This window comes from Trichomycterus rosablanca, chromosome 11 (assembly GCF_030014385.1).
Source record: "Trichomycterus rosablanca isolate fTriRos1 chromosome 11, fTriRos1.hap1, whole genome shotgun sequence".
NCBI classification, from domain to species: Eukaryota; Metazoa; Chordata; class Actinopteri; order Siluriformes; family Trichomycteridae; genus Trichomycterus; species Trichomycterus rosablanca.
Window position 1 is genome coordinate 12,848,007 of NC_085998.1, and position 21,492 is coordinate 12,869,498.

General features: G+C 41.6%; 1 protein-coding gene across 9 annotated transcripts in view; it reads left to right on the forward strand.

The window, feature by feature from the left end:
- The window catches only part of celf6 (CUGBP Elav-like family member 6), a 237,279-nt gene that overhangs the window by 166,548 nt on the left and 49,239 nt on the right, over positions 1-21,492 (forward strand). For 8 of the 9 annotated variants that reach the window (XM_063005170.1, XM_063005176.1, XM_063005175.1 and 5 more), the window contains one exon: positions 8,567-8,695. In XM_063005170.1, coding sequence (XP_062861240.1) covers positions 8,567-8,695 — 129 coding nt within the window. The remainder of the gene's footprint in view (positions 1-8,566; positions 8,696-21,492) is intronic. The other variant, XM_063005173.1, reaches the window with a different exon arrangement.

Below are 21,492 nucleotides of genomic sequence, written 5' to 3' on the forward strand. Positions count from 1 at the left end.
TCCGGCCCGCCAAGTCATTTTATGTTGCACAGACATACAATTGTCTTAAAATACACTGTAAAATCGTACATAAACTGCATCTCCCACAATGCATGCCGATTTTTTTGACCCGCAAAGTGATCGCATCCCACCACTAGATGGCAGTGTTTCCACATCAGCGTTTAACTGTGGTTAAAAAGTTTTCCAACAAGTGATGTTAAGAAATATTTACAAATAATCCCAAAATGTACAAGAAGAGAAAACTGAAGCAGAAGGAAGAGAATTTAATGAAAGATGGGAAAGTGAATACAAGTTTGTGCTTCAAGAAGAAAATCCGGTACGTCTCTTGTGTTATGAGGCCGTGTCTGTGGTAAAGGAGTACAATATAAATGTAGATATACATTATAAATATACAGTATAAATTTGGCATTTTGACACCAAACACGGAATTTAGCCTCCACAAGAAAAACAACAAACTGTCCAAGACTTAAAAGGCAGACTGCAGTCACAGCAGGATACCTTACAATCGGCCCTTTGAGGGCCACCATAATGCAGATGTGGCCCTCGGTAAAAATGAGTTTGACACCCATGATCTAAGTCAAGCATCCTACGATTGGGTTCATTTTCAATTGTTGCAGGTGCGGCGCTTTACCTCATGCTTTAGAAGTGAGGCATGTCAGCCATCATATGTGAACAACGCCCCCCAACCCCCTTTATTGAGTTCAGATGTTTAAGCCACGCCCGTGACAGTTTATTTTACTTTGGTTACATTCATGACAGAAACGGTAGTTACTTGTTACACAGGATTTATCAGTTCATCAATCCACCTCACTTGCACGTCTTGGGCGGCACGGTGGCTAAGTGGGTAGCACTGTCGCCTCACAACAAGAAGGTCCTGGGTTCGATCACCAGGTGGGGCGGTCCGGGTCCTTTCTGTGTGGAGTTTGCATGTTCTTCCCTTGTCCGTGTGGGTTTCCTCCAGGTGCTCCGGTTTCCTCCCACAGTCCAAAGACATGCAAGTGAGGTGAATTGGAGATACAAAATTGTCCAAGACTGTGTTTGACATAACCTTGTGAACTGATGAACCTTGTGTAATGAGTAACTATCGTTTCTTTCATGAATGTAACCAAAGTCTAAAACATGATGTTAAAATCCTAATAAACAAACAAACAAACAAACACTTGCATGTCTTTGGACTGTGGGAGGAAATTGGAGCTCCCGGAGGAAACCCACACTGACACTGGGAGAACATGCAAACTCCACACAGAAAGGACCCGGTCCGCCCTGCCTAGGGAACAAACCCAGGAGCTTCTTGCTGTGAGGTGACAGTGCTACCCACCAAGCCACCGTGCTGCCCTCCAATGACAATAGCTGTCGATTTAAATAATTCTGAATGAGTGGAACCATGAGGAGGATTAGTCTTATCAATATAATTTGGTTACGAAGATGAATGAATGAATGAATGAACTAAAAAAATATTGTACAAGGTTCTTTAGCATCTTAAAAAGAACCTACCCATGCATTCACTGTCATGAGTGAAGTATGGAAACTAAGTAAACTAGCTTTGAACTCACCACACACAGACACTCATTTAATCCTAGCAGTCTAGCTAATGATATCCACGCCAGCACTGGTTTGCTTCACACAGTATATCACACATCCAGAGCTCAGATCATTATTCCAGAGAACACACACACACACACACACACACACACACACACACACACACACACACACACACACACACAGAGCGTTCTGGTCTGGTTGCCCACCCAAGTGATGGTGCTCTCCTGGGCTTATCTCACCACTTGACACCTACACAGTGTTTCTGTAACGAGTCTTCTTCCATACAGATGCACATTTATTAAACTGATGCCCATTTGTGCTGACAGGTACGTGTGTGCGGGTGTGTTTCCAAGCAATCATGCACCTTGTGCATCTCATTTGAACTTTAAATGTGCGAGACGGGCTGTGAGATTTTCCTTTACACTCAGGAAACCCAGCCCAGGCTTTATTTAACTCTTGTTTTCTCTGAAGCCTGGTTACACTAACATGGATTCATTTAAAAATGGATACTTTTCTATTTGTTCTACCTCTCCATTAGCAGTAAAACATCCTTTTAGTGGAGACATTTAAAAACCAAGCTTTGGAAACCAAGCTAAGAACATCTTAAGCCTGTAGGAGGATTAGGGAACATAGAGCAAAGCACAAGCTCATTCCACTTGATGTTCATATACAATAAAAAAACGTACAAATTAGCAACTAGGTAAATATAATTTGGTTGCCGGCCATTTTTTCTGGATTTTTTGTATTTATTTATTTATTTGTATTTATTTTTTACATTATACAAGTTGAAGACATGACAAAAATACCCCCAACGTTTCTTTTCATAGTAAAGAGATAGTAGGTATTATGTTGTAAAGAAAACCCCACTTTGCTTTTTGGGTGCAATGACAAAGCCGATAGCTCTAGGCTAAGATATGTAGCGCTATTTAAGTCAAAAAGCAAAACATGATGCCACATTCTAAAGAGTTCCAATCTGGTAGATTGCACCTGATTCAAATAGGTCAACGTGATTGACATAAAATGTGGCCACTGTTTCTTTAATTTGCAGTTTGTTACCATATCTATGCCTCAGCCCGCCTAAAGCACTGCAAATCTAGGAAGTTTTCATTCATCAGTAGCCAGTTTGCGTCATTTTTGCGTTTTTCCTTTTGTAACCTACACTGTTTGTGAAAATGAGTAGGCAACCAAGCACAACGTAACCAAAGTGGTTCAATTCGGCCAGGACCACTGCAAAGATGGATGTTTCATTCATACGTGGAAGAAGCTGACGGAAAATATTCAGATCTCATGTTACATACCGAAATTTTAACCCTACAATCTGACATTCACATGAAGTCAAGTGCCTCTGCTGGACAATTTTGGAACTTGCTGGCTGAGGAAAAATATCCAAACATAAGAATGGGTCTGTTCGAAAACCTAGTGAGCTGCCTTGCTGTCTTACTGCCTACATAGGCAGCTGTCTAAGTAGAGAGGATTCTAATAACTCATTGACTTACAAGTCAGGTTAGTCGAACGCACTACTTAGATAGCAATTCTATCAGTTTTCGCTAACTAAGCTAACACCGTTAGCCTCATGCCATTCAAACCAATTGGATGAGGTGGCACAGCGCGCTAACATGTCAACTAACATCTCCATTCGTGTACCGAAAACGGTTCCATTCACTGAGGAGCACGAATTTACAAATAAAAACACTTGTGCAAGTTTATACAAAATAAAAATCAATAATAATTTATTTACGTTTGAAAATAACTCTTTTCTCTGCTCCGTCCACCATGTTTTTCATTTTTTCTGTGAGAAAAGTTGTGCCGCGCTGAATGCTGGGATTGCCTCCACCGCTAAGGCAGCATCGGATGCTCCCTCGTTCTTGAGTCAAAATACTGTTCAAATGTTAAGATACCTTACTAGTGATTATATTAAGGCATCTAGGATTTCGAACAGCCTCCTTCTCGGGAGCGTGCGTAGGACGACTTAAAATGCTGTCTATGTAGAGAGCTCACTAGGTTTTCGAACACACCCGATATGTGCCACAAATCTGACCGTATTTTTGGATCAACCTTCTTGTGTGAACCAGCTTTTTCCCCACATGAAAATAATTAAGTCTAAATATCAGTCCACTCTTACTGATGAACACTTGGAAGCCTGCTTAAGACTTGGCATAAGCAGCTACTGTCCAGACTCCATAAACATGGCTGACACCATTCAGTGCAAATCATCAGAATAAGGTTATTGTGATTTTTCAGTCGCTTGCCCTGTAATGCTGAATATCAGTACAGGCAACTGAAGCGCATTTAAAAAAGCTTAAAAGCTTCTGAAGGCCAACCTTATTTAAAAAGTAGATCGCGATGACCTGTCGACTGAAATAGTAGATCTCAAGCCACGAAAGTATGGGCACCCCTGCTTTTGAACATCAATGAACCACAGTAAGAGCCATTATCCACAAAAAGAAAAAAAAAATCTTGGAACAGTAGTAAACCCGAATACTACTATAAGTCTAGTGGGTAGAGCTTTGGGCTATCAATCAGTGGATTTTAGGTTTCTAATCCTGGCTCTGTCTTGCTGCTACTGTTGGACCCTTGAGCAAAACCTTTAACTCTTACTTTGTACATGATTTATACAGGTTTTAAATAAATCTTTATATTTTATAAATGGAATGATAATTTATGGATTTTGTGTTTACTTGTGTTGTCTTTTACCTATATAAACATTAGTTGGAAGATCTAAAACATTTTAATGTTAGAAATTAGCAACAAAAGAAGAATCAGGTGAGGGCAAATACTTTTTAGGCACTGTGCATTTTATGTTAGACCATGCCAGTTTTGTGTCATATAAAGCAGATATAGACAATTATATCACCTCGATATTGACCCGAAGACATTAAAGATATATAGCATCTCTCTCTCTCTCTCTCTCTCTCTCTCTCTCTCTCTCTCTCTCTCTCTCTCTCTCAGTTAAATGACTCATGTCCTACAGCAGGCGTCTTTTCTCCTGCCACTCAGCTCAGGCGCTGCTGTATTTCTCCTCTCACTGTTGGACATTTTCTACACTTCATTCCCCAGCACACCGAGAGCTGCTATGCATAATGTAAAACACTAGTATGCTGCAGGAGACAAATGAGCTGTCTAATCCCATAATATACAGCCTAAATAGTTTAGCCTGAAAGATTACATTTCACTTAATGATACAGTCAACTTTATGCCAAAAAGAAATTTGTCTGGATGGTCAGCTGTAATCTGAGGATTACCATAAAATGCTCTGTCATGGATTAAAAATGCAGGAACAGAGGTCAGGAAAGTCATTCTAAAGCTTTATTTAACTCTATCAAGAATATGTTCACTGTATAGAAAGGTTAAGTATATCCCAAAGAAACAACATATTGGTTATATTGCCAGGTGCAGTGGTCATAGGTCTAGAATTGCCATTAGGGTGATTTTAAGAGTCTTGAATTTTTACTAGGCAAATTTAGCAAATTAATTTATCCATTTGGTAAAAATAATAAACAAAATTCCATTGTCATTGAAGTCAATTCTTATGTGGTTAATTATAAGTAGTGACTTCTCTGTGCCCATATTTGCAGCTCTTGTGGGGTGTTCCCGGTCTGCAGTGGTCAGTGTCTATCAAAAGGTGTCCAATGAAGGAACAATGGTAAACCGGCGACAGGGTCATGGGCAGCCAAGCACGTGGGGAGTGAAGGCTGGCCCGTCTGGTCCGATCCAACAGACGAGCTACTGTAGCTGAAATTGCTGAAAAAGTTAATGCTGGTTCTGATAGAAAGGTGTCAGAATACACAGTGCTGAATATAACAGTAGAAATAGAAAGGTGTCAGAATACACAGTGCATCACAGTTTGTTGCGTATGGGGCTGCATAGCCGCAGACCAGTCGAGTGCCCATGCCGACCCCTGTCCACCGCCGAAAGCGCCAACAATGTGCATGTGAGCATCGGAACTAGACCACAGAGCAATGGAAGAAGGTGGCCTGGTCTGATGAATCACGTTTTCTTTTACATCACGTCCCTGCTTCTCTTTTTTTTTTTTTTTTTTCCAAACGTTTTGTATGAAGTTTTTAGGGCTCATGGTGTTGTAAGCTCTTTTGATTATGGACAGTGTTATGATTTTTCAGCAGCTTTTTTTTTTTAATTATGGCAGACCTGTTGGCCATGTATATACATGAATTATGTAAGAAGGTTTATCTTCAGCTGTAGGCTACTACCTTGACACTAATCACTAACTGCCTACACTGAAACACTAAATGCAGAGATTAGCCATACTGGATTTTCAGTTCAACACCTTCACTTCTTGGCCATTCAGGATGTTACCCATCATATATAGAACATGGAACATTGTGACAGACTGTAATGCTGAATGGCCAACACACTCAACTTCTCGTCAGGCTGTCATGGGCTAATGGCATTGCCATTGCATTACATAACACACATCATCCACATTCTCCACATCCATCCATGACACTTCGCTGCTACATATCGTGTAAAACTTTAGTCTCAGGTTCTGTACAGCTCAGAACCTGACTTAAGTTTCTCTTCTCATCACCTTTTCTGTGTGACACAGCCGACTTTCCTGACAGCTCTCGTCGCTAAGAGTACAAGTTCTGCCAGAAATAGTTCTGTAAAGTCAGGCTTGTGTTACAGACTAGCAGGGAATCGTGATGAGCCTCTCTCTCCAAAGTGGCGATCAGCACTTTGAGATTAGTGTGGGTTTTCTAAAAATATGACTGGGTCAGAACTGTACGTACAGCACACTTGATATTTTGGTCTTATGTCTCTAGATATTTTCAGTCTAATTGTGTAGTTTTGTTTGCAATTGGTTGGATCTGACTCTCTGTCTACTTTATTTGTCTGATATGGTAGAAATGCTTAAAATTAGGGTATTTTAGATATTAAATAAAATGTATGTTTTTAAATCAGTTCATCTGAACACAAGTTTGTTGTGTTTGTTTTTGTGCCGGGAGGATTGCAGGGAACTGTGTACATCAGGGAAACTAAACAGCCACTGGAGAAACGGATGGCCCAACATAGAAGATCGACCTCTTCTGACCAGGACTCCGCGGTTTACACTCACCTGCAAGCCAGCTGCCACTCATTTAATGATAAAGATGTGCAGATCCCTGACAAGAAGGAACGCTGGTTTGAACAGGGAGTCAAAGAGGCCATCTATGTGAAGAGGGAACGACTATCCCTGAACCGAGGGGGGGGCATTGAGAGTACATCTTACAACACCATGATAGAAGCTATACCCCAATCATATGTGAAAGGCACACATGGTCATTGTAATTAATTTGGCGATTTTGGATGATTTGGCGATCAGTCGTTATGCAAATCGTCTGCATATAAGGTTGGGTTATCCACCACTAGCTCAGACTGAAGAAGTCACTTGAATGAGTGATGAAACGTATCGCTACAACAAACTTGTGTCCAGATGAACTGATTCAACTTTGTGGATTTGTGTACCTGGATTATTGAGCATGCATCAAGAGATGAAGACACTATATTGCCAAAAGTATTCACTCACCCATCCAAATCCTTAAATTCAGGTGTTCCAATCACTTCCATGGCCACAGGTGTAAAAAAACAAGTACTTAGGCATGCAGACTTCTTCTACAAACATTTGTGAAGGAATGGGTCGCTCTCAGGAGCTCAGTGATATGATGCCACCTGTGCAACAAGTCCAATCATGAAATTTTCTCACTAATAAATATTCCAGTCAACTGCCAGTGGTATTATAACAAAGTGGAAGCGATTGGGAACGACAGCAATTCAGCCACGAAGTGGTACGCCACGTAAAATGACAGAGCGAGGTCGCCAACTTTCTGCAGAGTCAATCTCTACAGACCTCCAAACTTCATGTGGCCTTCAGATTAGCTCAAGAACAGTGCGTAGAGAGCTTCATGGGATGGGTTTCCATTGCCGAGCAGCTGCATCCAAGCCTTACATCACCAAGCGCAATGCAAACGTCGGATGCAGTGGTGTAAAGCACGCCGCCACTGGACTCTAGAGCTGTTGAGACATGTTCTCTGGAGTGACGAATCACGCTTCTCCGTCTGGCAATCCTATGGACGAGTCTGGGTTTGGCAGTTGCCAGGAGAACGGTACTTGTCTGACTGCATTGTGCCAAGTGTAAAGTTTGGTGGAGGGGGGATTATGGTGTGGGGTTGTTTTTCAGGAGTTGGGCTCGGCCCCTTAGTTCCAGTGTCTGACCTCACAAATGCGCTTCTGGAAGAATGGTCAAAAATTCCCATAAACGCACTCCTAAACCTTGTGGAAAGCCTTCCCAGAAGAGTTGAAGGGTGGGCCGACATCAAATGAAACCCTATGGATTAAGAATGGGAGTCACTCAAGTTCATATGCGTGTGAAGGCAGATGAGTGAATACTTTTGGCAGTATAGTGTATGTTTTTGGTCATTTCCTCTTTTGAAACACTCAATTGTGTCTAAGATTGAGAAACTTTCTTTTTCTTTGTCCATGTGATCAACAAACTTTGATAATTTTGGAACAGAACCTCATTTCTTGCATGGTTGCCTTTAAGCCCATGATGATATAAAGATTGCTTGATTGTGGACATTTTCATTCATGAAACACCTGTTGTTTTGGTGGATGTGGGAGCACTTGTGTGGATTCTAAATCAGTTGTGAGGGTCTGTGGTTATGTAGGGCAGAGTCTGGCTTTAGAGAGCAGCAATAGACCTGGAACAAGATGTCAGGAGTTCCGACATACAGAGATAGTTAAATCCCTCTGGCGTGAGTGGAAAATGGTTGATGGGTTCAGGTTAGCAATGTAAGCCAAGAGGGAGAGCTGGATGTCCAGAACTATTATAACTACTGCTTGAATATTTGGATGGTGAAATCTGAGGGTTCCTTAAGGTCTTATCTACATGAATTTTAATTAGCTATGTTTTGTAGTTTAGCTTAATGTGATGATCAGCCAGCTATTCACTTTATACACATAATTTTATATAAATCCAGTTTTTACAGCGTAAAAAAACCCTCTTTTTTTGTTTTATCTCTTTCAGAAGACAGGAAGCTCTTTGTTGGGATGTTGGGAAAACAGCAGAGCGAAGAGGATGTACGCAGGCTGTTTGAGACATTTGGTCAGATTGAGGAGTGCACCGTGCTCCGGGGGCCTGATGGGGCCAGTAAGGGTCAGCACCTACACACCTCCCTCTCTCTACCCTCTTACCTTTGGCTTTTTGGCCAATTCAACTTTGCCATTTTTTCTCTCATTACCTCTTCACCTCTGTAATTCCTTTGCCCTTGATTCACTCATTCACCTCCACAGTTCCCTTTTCCTCCCTACCAGTTTGCCTCTTCCATTGCTTCTCTCTACATTCCCAGTCATCTCCACAGTCCCCATTTAATATATACCAATTTATCTTTGGAATTCTTGCTCTCTAACTATTGGCTTTTACCATTCTGTCTCTCCACCAGTCACAACTGGCCCTTCCTGCCCTCTATCCAGAAGTGTGTTTATTGGCTGTCCTATTGTTAATGTTTCCTCCATGTCATTCATTTTCTCAGTGCTACCTCACTTCTTCAAGTGCTTTGCGTTCAGCATGTTCGAGTCCTTAACCAATGATTTACACTGATCATTATACACTATATTGCCAAAAGTATTCACTCATCCGCCTTCACACGCATATAGACTTGAGTGACATCCCATTCTCAATCCATAGGGTTTAATATGATGTCTGCCCACCCTTTGCAGCTATAACAGCTTCAACTCTTCTGGGAAGGTTTTCCAAAAGGTTTAGGAGTGTGTTTATGGGAATTTTTGACCATTCTTTCAGAAGCGCATTTGTGGGTTCAGACACTGATGTTGGACAAAAAGGCCTGGCCCACACCATATTCCCCCCTCCACCAAACTTTACACTTGGCACAATGCAGTCAGACAAGTACCGTTCTCCTGGCAACCACCAAACCCAGACTCATCCATCAGATTGCCAGACGGAGAAGCGTGATTCGTCACTCCAGAGAACACGTCCCCACTGCTCTAGAGTCCAGTGGCGGCGTGCTTTACACCACTGCATCCGACGCTTTGCATTGCGCTTGGTGATGTAAGGCTTGGATGCAGCTGCTCGGCCATGGAAACCCATTCCATGAAGCTCTCAACACACTGTTCTTGAGCTAATCTGAAGGCCACATGAAGTTTGGAGGTCTGTAGCGATTGACTCTGCAGAAGGTTGGCGACCTCTTCGCTCTATGAGCCTCAGCATCTGCTGACCCCGCTCTGTCATTTTACGTTGTCTACCACTTGGTGTCTGAGTTTTTGTCGTTCCCAATCGCTTCCACTTTGTTATAATACCACTGACAGTTGACTGTGGAATATTTAGTAGTGAGGAAATTTCATGACTGGACTTGTTGCACAGGTGGCATCCTATCATGGTAACACGCTGGAATTCACTGAGCTCCTGAGAGCGACCCATTCTTTCACAAATGTTTGTAGAAGCAGTCTGCATGCCTATGTGCTTGGTTTTATACACCTGTGGCCATTTGGATTTGGATGGGTGAGTGAATACTTTTGGCAATATAGTGTATTTGCAGTGGTTTGCATTTAATGCCAGAACAAAATGTACAAACATTATGAATGTAAACATTCTGCAGTGGTTCTTAAGATGGATGAGTTGAATTTTTAAGGGTATGTAAATTAAATTTACGAGATCCTCTAAGTAACAGTTCAACACCCAAGTGACAAACAAGATGTATCCTGAAATGTACAGTGTGATACCGTTCTTCTGGAGAACGTTACTTCTTAAAAGAGCATTATTTGAAACTGAAATTGAATTGTTGCTGTTTGAAATCTGTATATTATGTTTGCAGATTAACTGGCTTTACTCTTTTGTTTTACTTTATTTAGACCTTTAAGGCCTGGTTAACAAATTCTAAAAGGCACTGTGAAAAATGTGGCTAAATGCAGCTGAAATATGGATTTAAAAAGCATCTCATGTTAATGTTTTTTTCACTATGCATTTTTACCACAGAGTAATTCTTTTCTGCTTAAAGCGTAAGATGTAAAAATCTGGTGAAAATGATCAATTTCACTTTTAATATATACAGTGTCAGAACAAGTGGGGAAAATTTAGATAACAAGTAGGCTGTTTAAGTAATAAGCATAAGTTTACCCTAATGAAAACACTTCGGTGTCCAGAGTGTTCTTTTGGTATCACAGATTTATCTTAAACATCTTTAAAGTGTGTCATTTTGCCAAACCGCTAAGTCAGATATCTAATTAGCTGCGCATTTCATCTAGTCATGTTCAATATAAAAGTTCACATTCACTTTTAAAGACACATGTATGTCACTACAATCTTGGGACAATCGATGACAAAACTATGACTATGGCCAAGCTGTGACTAAACTATAACATTGGCTAGGCTATACATAAATCTAACAAAGATTATTAGAGTAGCAAAAGCTATAAGTACAGCATCAACATCTCAAACTACAACAACCAACAAACAGGACAGAGCATAAGGAACAAGGATTCCTTTATGTACATAGCAATAATTGAAACATGAGGAACAGGTGAGGATCATGAACTTAGGGACGAATCAGCAGAAAGAGGCGAAGACAGAGGGGCGGCAACATAAACAAAAACACAGAGTCCATGTGGTTCAGGAATACATGGGCATGATACAATAACAAGGAGCACTGAGTCCATATTCTCCAGGAACAGGGAAGGACTACAGTTATTACAAGAGGCTTCTTTGTATGTTTGGCTGTATAGATGTGTGTATTTTATCAGCTCCACTTACCATATAGAAGCACTTTGTAGTTCTACAATTACTGACTGTAGTCCATCTGTTATTATTTAGGTGGTGGATTATTCTCAGCACTGCAGTGACAATGACATGGTGATGGTGTGTTAGTGTGTGTTGTGCTGGTATGAGTGGATAAGACACAGCAGCACTGCTGGAGTTTTTAAATGTCCACTCATTGTCCACTCTATTAGACACTCCTACCTAGTTGGTCCACCTTGTAGATGTAAAGTCAGAGACGATCGCTCATCTATTGCTGCTGTTTGAGTTCATCTTCTAGACCTTCATTAGTGGTCACAGGACGCTGCCCACAGGGCGCCGTTGGCTGGATATTTTTGGTTGGTGGACTATTCTCAGTCCAGCAGTGACAGTGAGGTGTTTAAAAACTCCATCAGCATTGTTGTGTCTGATCCACTCATACCAGCACAACACACACTAACACACCACCACCATGTCAGTGTCACTGCAGTGCTGAGAATCATCCACCACCTAAATAATACCTGCTCTGTGGTGATCCTGGGAGAGTCCTGACCATTGAAGAACAGCATGAAAGGGGGCTAACAAAGCATGCAGAGAAACAGATGGACTACAGTCAGTAATTGTAAACCTACAAAGTGCTTCTATATGATAAGTGGAGCTGATCAAATTAACAGTGAGTAGAGTGTAGGTTTTAATGTTATGGCTGATCAGTGTGTGTGTGTGTGGTGTGTGTGTGTATTGCTTCGTTGCTATTTCTGCACTTTAGTCTAAGAATAAAACACTCCCAAAAAGTCTCATTTCCTGTTAAAATGAGGAGCACCTTTACCGTCTTCATGCAGGCTGTTTACGATCTACCTTTCACTGATTTTCTTTAGCTCTCTCACACCTACTGAGATTTTGCTCAGCAGACACTTCTCACACACTTTGCTTCTCGCACCTTCACTCTCTCACCTTCCTCGCTCTCCCGGCACCTTCAGTTTCCTCCTCTGCTCCTTCCATTATCCCATAGCTCTGTCAATGCAACACTTAATACAAACACCTCCTACTCAATCTCCCTCTCTCTCAATTCTATAGCTCAGTATAGATTTGTTGTTGATTTGACACTTCCTCTGTAGTTCCAGTGGGATACATTCCAATAATCCACCATGAGCGTACAGTGCATAAGTTTAGCTGACTTAGGCTGTGTTCACAAAGACTTTGCTGGAAAAAGAAAATGCATTAATGTGTTGCCGGCGAGTGTTTGTTTTGGGCACCCTAAAGTAAAAATAACTACAGCAACAAACTCTTTTTATACAGTTTGTGAATTTTAAAGCACAGCTACTTTATATTAGATGAAAAAAATTAAAAGGCCAAACATGGTAAACTTTCGTAACCAATAAAGAAGCATCATTTTCACAAGCACTGGTACGTATACTTTGTCAAACACATTAATGTGTTTTTGAAGGTTCTGAAAATGTCATTTTGAATACAACATTACTGTTTTCATGTAAATGAGATTGTGCTGGGTTAGAGATGATGTTTTGAACTTTGAAGAGCTTTAATGTGCTGTGCCAGCTGTGTGAGATATTATTCATGGGTGGCGACGAAGTTTAGAATTGATTAGAATTAGCTACTACATTTTAGTTGCACATTTTAGCATTCTTACAAAACAGCTAGAAATCTGCCAGGTTGATGGCTGGTGTGTGCTTTCTTTTTGATGTATTACCACCTAATGCAGGGCGGCACAGTGGCTAAGTGGGTAGCACTGTCGCCTCACAGCAAGAAGGTCCTGGGTTCAGTCCCCAGGTGGGGCGGTCCGGGTCCTTTCTGTGTGGAGTTTGCATGTTCTCACCGTGTCTGTGTGGGTTTCCTCTGGGTGCTTCGGTGTCCTCCTACAGTCCAAAGACATGCAAGTGAGGTAAATTGGAGACACTAAATTTTCCATGACTGTGTTTGATATAACCTTGTGAATTGATGAACCTTGTGTAATGAGTAACTACCGTTCCTGTCATGAATGTAATCAAAGTGTAAAACATGACGTTAAAATCCTAATAAACAAACAAACACACCACCCAATGCCACTCTACTGGGCATGGATGATTGTTCTGTTTGTAGAAGCCTGCTTTTTAAAAAGCTTTAGTTGTTTGACTGTGTCACACTTGCTAGTATGTAATGACATTTCAGGTAGTAAAATTACAAGCTAAAAGCATGTTGATATATTTTTATAGCCCAGCCTTCCCCACTTGTGAACATTAATAAGCTTTATTTTTAGAACCCTAGTCAGATAAAACTCTTTGTTCATGGTTTTTAATTGCTATTGCAGAGTTTGGGAAGTCAAATAATGTATTATGCTCAGAAATAATCAGCCGACAGTTCCTAATGACAAGTATTGACCTTCTTAATGAATCCAAATGAGTAATTTGAGTCCTGCTAAGTGAATCAGGTTGTAAGCTTTCAACTGGATGGGTGTGTTCAAACTAGGGATGCAAATTTTGTCTATTTCTTTTAACTGGTTAATCAACTACTGACAAGCTTATAGTATTCCACCAAAGTATAAAACACATCATTGTTTCCTTTAAACAGGTCATTATACATTATTTAATAATAAAAAAAACAACATAATGATGTGAATGGAACATAAATACCATGAGCAGTTCATCATTCTGAAGGGTAAGGAAAAGGATAATTTAAGGCAGACGGGACGGCTTTGTCATATATACATACATTCATTCATTCATTTTCTTATCCGCTTGATCCAATTAGGGTCACGGGGGGTTTGGGGGGGGGGGGGGGGGGGGGTGCTGGAGCCTGTCCCAGCTTTTCAATGGCCGCAAGACACACAGTTACACCCTGGACGGGACGCCAGTCCATCGCAGGGCAGACACACATACACACACACACTCCCCTAAACAAAGGGGCAGCCCTAGTTAAGCCAACAGGGTCTTGCTCAGGGGCCCAACAGTGGCTGCATGGCAAAGCTTTCAACCTACAGCCCTCCATCGCAGGGCAGACACACACACACACACACACACACACACATACACTCCCCCATTCACTTTTAGGGCAATTTAGTGTCTCCAATTAACCTTACTGCATGTTTTTGGACTGTGGGAGGAAACCCACACAGACACAGGGAGAACAATATACTGTACATACACATTTACAGTCAAATAAAAAGCTTTATCTATATACCCCAGCTTTTTGTGTCAGAACACAGGGGACAGCCCTTGTACGACACCCTTGAAGCCAAAATGGTCTTGCTCAAGGGCCCAACAGTGGCTGCATGGCAAAGCTTTCAACCTACAACCTTCTAGTTGGTAACCCACAACTCTACCCACAAGACTACCACACTGTCCTGACTGTATTTTATACAAAGTCAGTACTAAACAATTTATTACAAGTGCTAAATACACATACTACAGATGCAGCTGGTATATTAAAGATTTTTGGATTGTGTCTGTGGGAATTGTGTGCACATGCTTTCAAAAGGCATTTGCGAGGTCAAAAAGAAAAGCCATGGGTCACAATCAGTCTTTTATTCTAAAGATTTCCAGTGAGGTTGAGGTCAGTTTTTACGGCTTTTAATAGAATAGTGCTTTATCCAGGCTATATTTTTGCCCTTTCTAAGGGTTGCCAGACCCACTATGACCCCTACAAGGATGAAGTGTTTACTGAGCATAAATAAAGTTATATCTATACATAATGTACTTTGCATAGATTTATGCTAAACTCTGTCTATGAACTCTCTATAACTGTGAATAAAATAGCCAAGCTGGTTCGATAGACAGGATGTCCAGATACTTTTGGAAAAGCAGAGTGATATTCCTGTGTATGGCTTTGTTTACTGTGATGTGTTTTTATGCAGATATTCATGCAGCTGTGTTCACGCTATCTGCAGGTAAACTGTGTTATCTCTAGTTTCCTCAGCAACATCTAGCCAAGTGGAAAATAGCTATTTGAAACACCTACAGCACTGTTTGTCTCATTGGAATTGATTGTGTTTATAAAAGTTTTTTTTCCCTCTTCGTTTCAGTAGAGGTTTGGGAGAAGTCGTAATAAACATCATGTGAAATCGAGTGTTACTTAGTCCCACTGTAATCAAAGACCAATCAGAGCATTTGAAGCGGTTCTCTGCACCGGAGGCTGTACAGAAACACTGTTTTCTGATAGACAGATTCATCTCTGCTTGTTCATGACCTGCTAGAGCGTGTAGCTCGATGGTTACGACACAAGATAATGTGATGTTCAGAACCATCATGTGCATTGTGCTCTGTGTGTGTGTGTGTGTGTGTGTGTGTAGCACTGATAATATGAGAGAAATTACCCCTGATATTCAGCTAAATGTATTTTAAGAAAATTATTGGCACTCATGGCACTCTTTTGCTCATCTTATGGGGTTTTAATGTGATTTACATCCAAGTACTAGGCTGCCATAAAAAGCTGCATTGTATATTTTTGATTATAATTAAGTTGAAAAATCCACCTTTTAAAACATGCAGAGGGTAAATCTGCTACTCTGAATAGCCCCTAATTGTTGGAGTCCTGCGAAGGACTGGCATCCCATTCATGGAGTATTCTTGTATTGGGGCCAGTGTTTAAGGGTGGCAGCAAACCTACTGCGACCATAACTAGAATAAATACATTAATATGTCCAGTTTGCTAAGTGGGCGGGTAGCACTGTCCCCGTGTCTGTGTGGGTTTCCTCCGGGAGCTCCAGTTTCCTCCCACAGTCCAAAATACTTGCAGTCAGGTTAATTGGAGACACTGAATTTCTCTATAGGTGAATAGGTGTGTGTATGTGTGTGTGTCTGCCCTGCGATGGACTGGCCCCCCGTCCAGGGTGTTACTGTGTGCCTTGCTCCCATTGAAAAGCTGGAATAGGCTCCAGCACCCCCCATGACCCTGATTGGATAAGCGGTTAAGAAAGTGAGTGGGTGAGTGGGATGCTAAGTGGTTCTTTAGATAACGAAGGGGAAATGAACAAAAGTGACATTGTTGTTTGTCTGAATCTGTCAATCAGCCAGCAGAGGTCGTAATTGCATCAGTTATGAGGAATCCCATGCGGAACCCTCCCTTGAACAACAACAATCATTTGTTTAGGTTGTTTAGGCGCTCAGCCTGCCAGTAGAAGAGCTGCTATTCGAACTGACTGGTTCGGCGTTCTAGCGTGGTTTACCGCTGCGCCACCGGAGCGCCCAAAACTTTATTTCTTAAAGGTACATTAATCAATATTTTTTCTTACTATCACATATAGTGGTGGCTTGGTGGGTAGCACTGTTGCCTCAAAGCAAGAAGGTCTGGGTTCCATTCCCAGGTGGAGAGATCTGTGTTTGCATGTTTTCCCTGTGTCTGCGTGGGTTTCTTCTGGGAGCTCTGGTTTCCTCCCACAGTCCAAAGACATGCAGCGAGGTTAATTGGAGACACTAAAATTGCCATAGGTTTGTGTGTGTGTGTTTGACTGGTGACCTGTACATTGTGTTTCCTACCTTTCATCCAGTGAAATGTACCTGTTGCAGCCCTTGATAGAATAAAGCAGTGGTAAAACAGACAATGAATATCTCAGGAACAGAAAAGTGGAAAGAATCAAAGCAGGTGTATTATAAAACCACGTGTCATGTGTCTTTACTGCTCATAAAAGGGGCGGCACGGTGCCTCAGTGGGTAGCACGGTCACCTCACAGCAAAAAGGTCCTGGGTTAGATTCCCAGCTGGAGCGGTCCGGGTCTTTTTTGTGTGGAGTTTGCATGCTCACCCGTGTCTGCGTGGGTTTCCTCCGGGAGCTCCGGTTTCCCCCACTGTCCAAAGACATGCAAGTGAGGTGAATTGGAGATACAAAACTGTCCATGACTGTGTATGACATTAAACTTGTGAACTGATGAATCTTGTGTAACTACCGTTTCTGTCATGAAATGTAACCAAAGTGTAAAACATGACGTTAAAATCCTAATAAATTAATTACTGCTCATAAAAGTGGTTAAAATGGGGCACTTTGGTGGTGCACCAGTCTAATATGCTAGCCCACCACTGTAGAGAGTTCAAGCTACCTGAGGAAAGGTCAGGTGGGGTTTTTCGTCAATGTCTTTAAATCAGTCAGTTCCAGTCTTCTGTAAGTTTGAGGTGCCATCATGAGTAGTGGAGAAACTGTACTAATTATGAGAACTACACTCCTTAGCGTCCCAACACTAATCAGTGTCTTGAGCTGTGAGGACTCTGTAAAGCCAGGCTAATAATGCAGATCTGCATGTTGCATGATGTTGGCCATATACTTAAAATGATATTTTAGAAAGAAGGAACTGATCAGTGTTGTCAGACATCCAAGGGCTTTTCACGTTCTTTGTTGTGGTTTTTCCTTTTTACTCTTGTACTTACGAATCGATCAGAGCTGTTGGCTTACCGAGGACTGATTAAAGCCACGAGGATGGAAGGCTGATTAGAACTTTAGTCTATTTCACCTTATTTACGAAACGATCATTGTCGACGATTTTCCGAGGGCTGATTTTGTTTGCAGATAGAGGAGGATTTTCTGTTATTATTTTACTTAGCCTGCCACCTGCCTGTTTAGCTCAGGCTGCAGAGCATTAGGCTTAGACGTTCTATAATGCTGGTTTATTCCCCATGCTGATTGATTGAGTTTGTGTTCATTATATCTTGTTAGTCAGCCACTGAGTTATTTTGCGATTTTGGGTTTGTTTTGTTGGGATTTGGTTCATCTTACTGCACTTGGGTGGTGAGCCCACTGACTTGAAATTTAACACCGCCATTACAGACTGACTTTCTTAATAGCTAGCATCTGAAAATACTATGGTCGTGGCCACTCGGGTGGCGCAGAGGTAAAACACATGCTGAACAGCAGAGCTGGGATCTCGAATACATCGTATAGAATCTTAGCTCTGCCTGCCGTCTGGGCTGAGCAGCCACATGAACAACGATTGGCCTGTTGTTCAGATAGGGGTGGGATATTAAACCGAATAGGATCTCTCTCATAACTAATGCAGTTACGACCTCTGCTGGCTGATTGATGCCGCCTGCACAGAGACGGGAAAAGAGTGCTGTCAGGGTGTGTCTCTCCATACACAGTTCTGATCTGCACTGCACTCGTCAAAGTGTAGGTGACAAAATGCATACGGCTGCTGCCCACGTGTCGGAGGGCCATGGGTTAGCTTTGTTCTCCTCAATCAGAGCGGGGATCAGCTTTGGTGGAGAGGAAGCATGATGCAATCGGGCAACTGGAGGCGCTTAAAGGGAGAATACTATGGTCGCTGAGGAAAAATGTATTTATTATTATTATTATTATTTAAATCAGCACTCCTCACTTTTGTGATATCATAATAACATTTTGTGTATTTATCTAAAATCATTAAGTGTAACAAAGTTGCAATAACAGGTCTAGTGGTTAAAAAAGTCTCATCCGTAGAGTCCCAGGGGGGAAAAAAAAGCTTTCACACTTGACAATTTATGCTGTGCCTGAGGCTGCCAGATCTCTGTATGTGTGTATCTCAATCCCTCGTGGTCTTTTAAAAATCTTCTCATTGCAAATGATGCTGGCAGATGCAGAGACGAGGCTGGGTTCCAGGAATTGAAATAAGACCCCCCTACCATCAAACCAGTTGGGTCACGCAGACCAAAACACTTCTCTGCCATCCCACTGTTGATGTAAAATCATGGTGCTTTTCTGAGTCCCTGCATTTTCTTAAAAAAGATAATAAAAGCCCGAAAGTTTCTTTTTTTTATCCTTGTATCTTTCCCACAGCGCTCACAGAGAAAGATCCATGCAGCTCTGAGATGCCTAGAATCTAGATGGAGTAATAATACAGGGATGGTTTTAAGTTATGTAATTTTGTCCTATACATGTCTCTCTATTCATTCTGACCAAATTCGTTCACGCTTATTATTTTTGCTGTGAATTCAAAAGGCAGTGTGAAAACCTCCCGGCTGAAAGCTGGCACAGTCTTTTCTTCTTTGCACCCCTCCTCCTACATTTAAGGGAGCAGCACAAAGGCCTAGAATTTTACACTGTAATTTCTGAGTCCATCATCACTTTCATTTCACTGAAGAACTTAAGTCTTCTGTCATTCTCATTTTCTGGGTCAGGGAAAGACATGGCTCATTTTCAGTGCTTTAATGCTCTTTCTTTAAAGAAAGAAAAAAATGTTCACATGTTGCAGCTGCCTTGAGGATTTTTTGCTTGTGGTTTAAGAATATTGACCGCTGTAGTTCTTGGGAGATGGATGTTTTAGCTGTAATGGCTCTTGTGCCTGACTGGTGCAAACACACACACACATTAGAGCAGCAACTTTGTTTGTTTGTTTATTAGGATTTTAACGTCATGTTTTACACTTTGGTTACATTCATGACAGAAACGGTAGTTACTCATTACACAAGATTAATCAGTTCACAAGTTTAATATCAAACACACTCATGGACAATTCTGTATCTTCAATTCACCTCACTTGCATGTCTTTGGACTGTGGGAGGAAACCAGAGCACCCGGAGTAAACCCACGCAGACACGGGGAGTACAGTAGACCCTTGACTTACGAAGTTAATTGGTTCCGAAGGGCTGTTCTTAAGTCAAAATGTTCGTTAGTTAAACCTATTTTTCCAGCCACTCAGGTGGCGCAGCGGTAAAAACACACGCTGCAACCAGAGCTGATCTCGAATACATGGTATCGAATCCAGCTCTGCCTTACCAGCTTGAGGCTGAGTGTCAATATGACCTGTTGTTCAGTTGGGGGTGGGACAAAGAGCCGGATGTGGGTCTCTCTCTGTCAGAATGGTGCAATTACGACCCCTGCTGGCTAATTAGAGGCGCCTACACAGAGATGAGGAAGGTGGCACACAACGCTAGGTGGCACAACACTCATCAATGTGTGGGTGGCAAAAATGCATGTGGCTTGCTGCTCATGTGTCAGAGGGGATATGGGTTAGCTTCGATCTCCTCGGTCAGGGCAGGGTTTGGCATAGGCAGAGAGGAAGCATGATGCAAATTGGACAATTGGATGAACTAAAGGGGGTAGAAAAAAGGGGAGAAAATACATGTAGAAAAAAACAACTATTTTTTACATAAGAAATAATGTAAACAGAATTAATCTATGCCAGACCTCCCAAATCACCCCCTTACCTAACCTTTCTAATGTCTTAAATGGTCTTTTTTGTTATAAATACAAGTATATTTTCCCTTAATCTTAAATTATAAAATAGACATTCCTGTAATAAACAATAATAAACAACAATACACAGTAGTAGTACTGTACATAAAAAACACACATCACATGTACAGTACGTGTGCTGTACCATACACCATAATATATTTCCTTCTTTTTTTTAATAAAATGTATCTACCAGAAACAACAATAACTCTCATATTTCTCTATTATTTCCTTCTTTATTTCAATAGTGTTGTATTTTGTAGGTGTAATGGCACAAAAGAAAGAATACTTTACTCAATGACAGCTACTGGCAGGAGTAATTATACAACAACAAACACCACTGTGCTTTCTCTTCACCGTCTCTGGGGACATTTTAATATTGAATTTTACAAAATATAAAGAAAACTCCGGAAAACACCGTCCGCTGTCGGTGTTGGTGCTGGAGCCTATCCCAACTTTTCAATGGGTGCAAGGCACACAGAAACACCCTGGATGGGGCGCCAGTCCATCGCAGGGCAGACACACACACACACACCCATTCACCTATAGGGCAATTCAGTGTCTCCAATTAACCTGACTGCATGTTTTTGGACTGTGGGAGGAAACCGGAGCTCCTGGAGGAAACCCACGCAGACACAGGGAGAAAATGCAAACTCCGCTCAGAAAGGACCCGGACCTCCCCACCTGGAGATCGAAACCAGGACCTTCTTGCTGTGAGGCGACAGTGCTAGCCACTGTGCCGCCTCGAAAATGCCAAACAAGATGAAATAAAAAAATGTAACAAAACAAAAGTGGTTAAATACTTTAAACTGTGTAAAAGTCAGCATAATGTTTATGGATTACATTCCCAAGGGGGTCCGGGTCCTTTCTGTGTGGAGTTTGCATGATCTCCCCGTGCCTGCGTGGGTTTACTCCGGGTGCTCCGGTTTCCTCCCACAGTCCAAAGACATGCAAGTGAGGTGAATTGGAGACACAAAATTGTCCATGACTGTGTTTGATATAACTTTGAGAAGTGATGAACCTTGTGTAACGATTAACTACCGTGTGTCTGTCATGAATGTAACCAAAGAGTGTAAAAA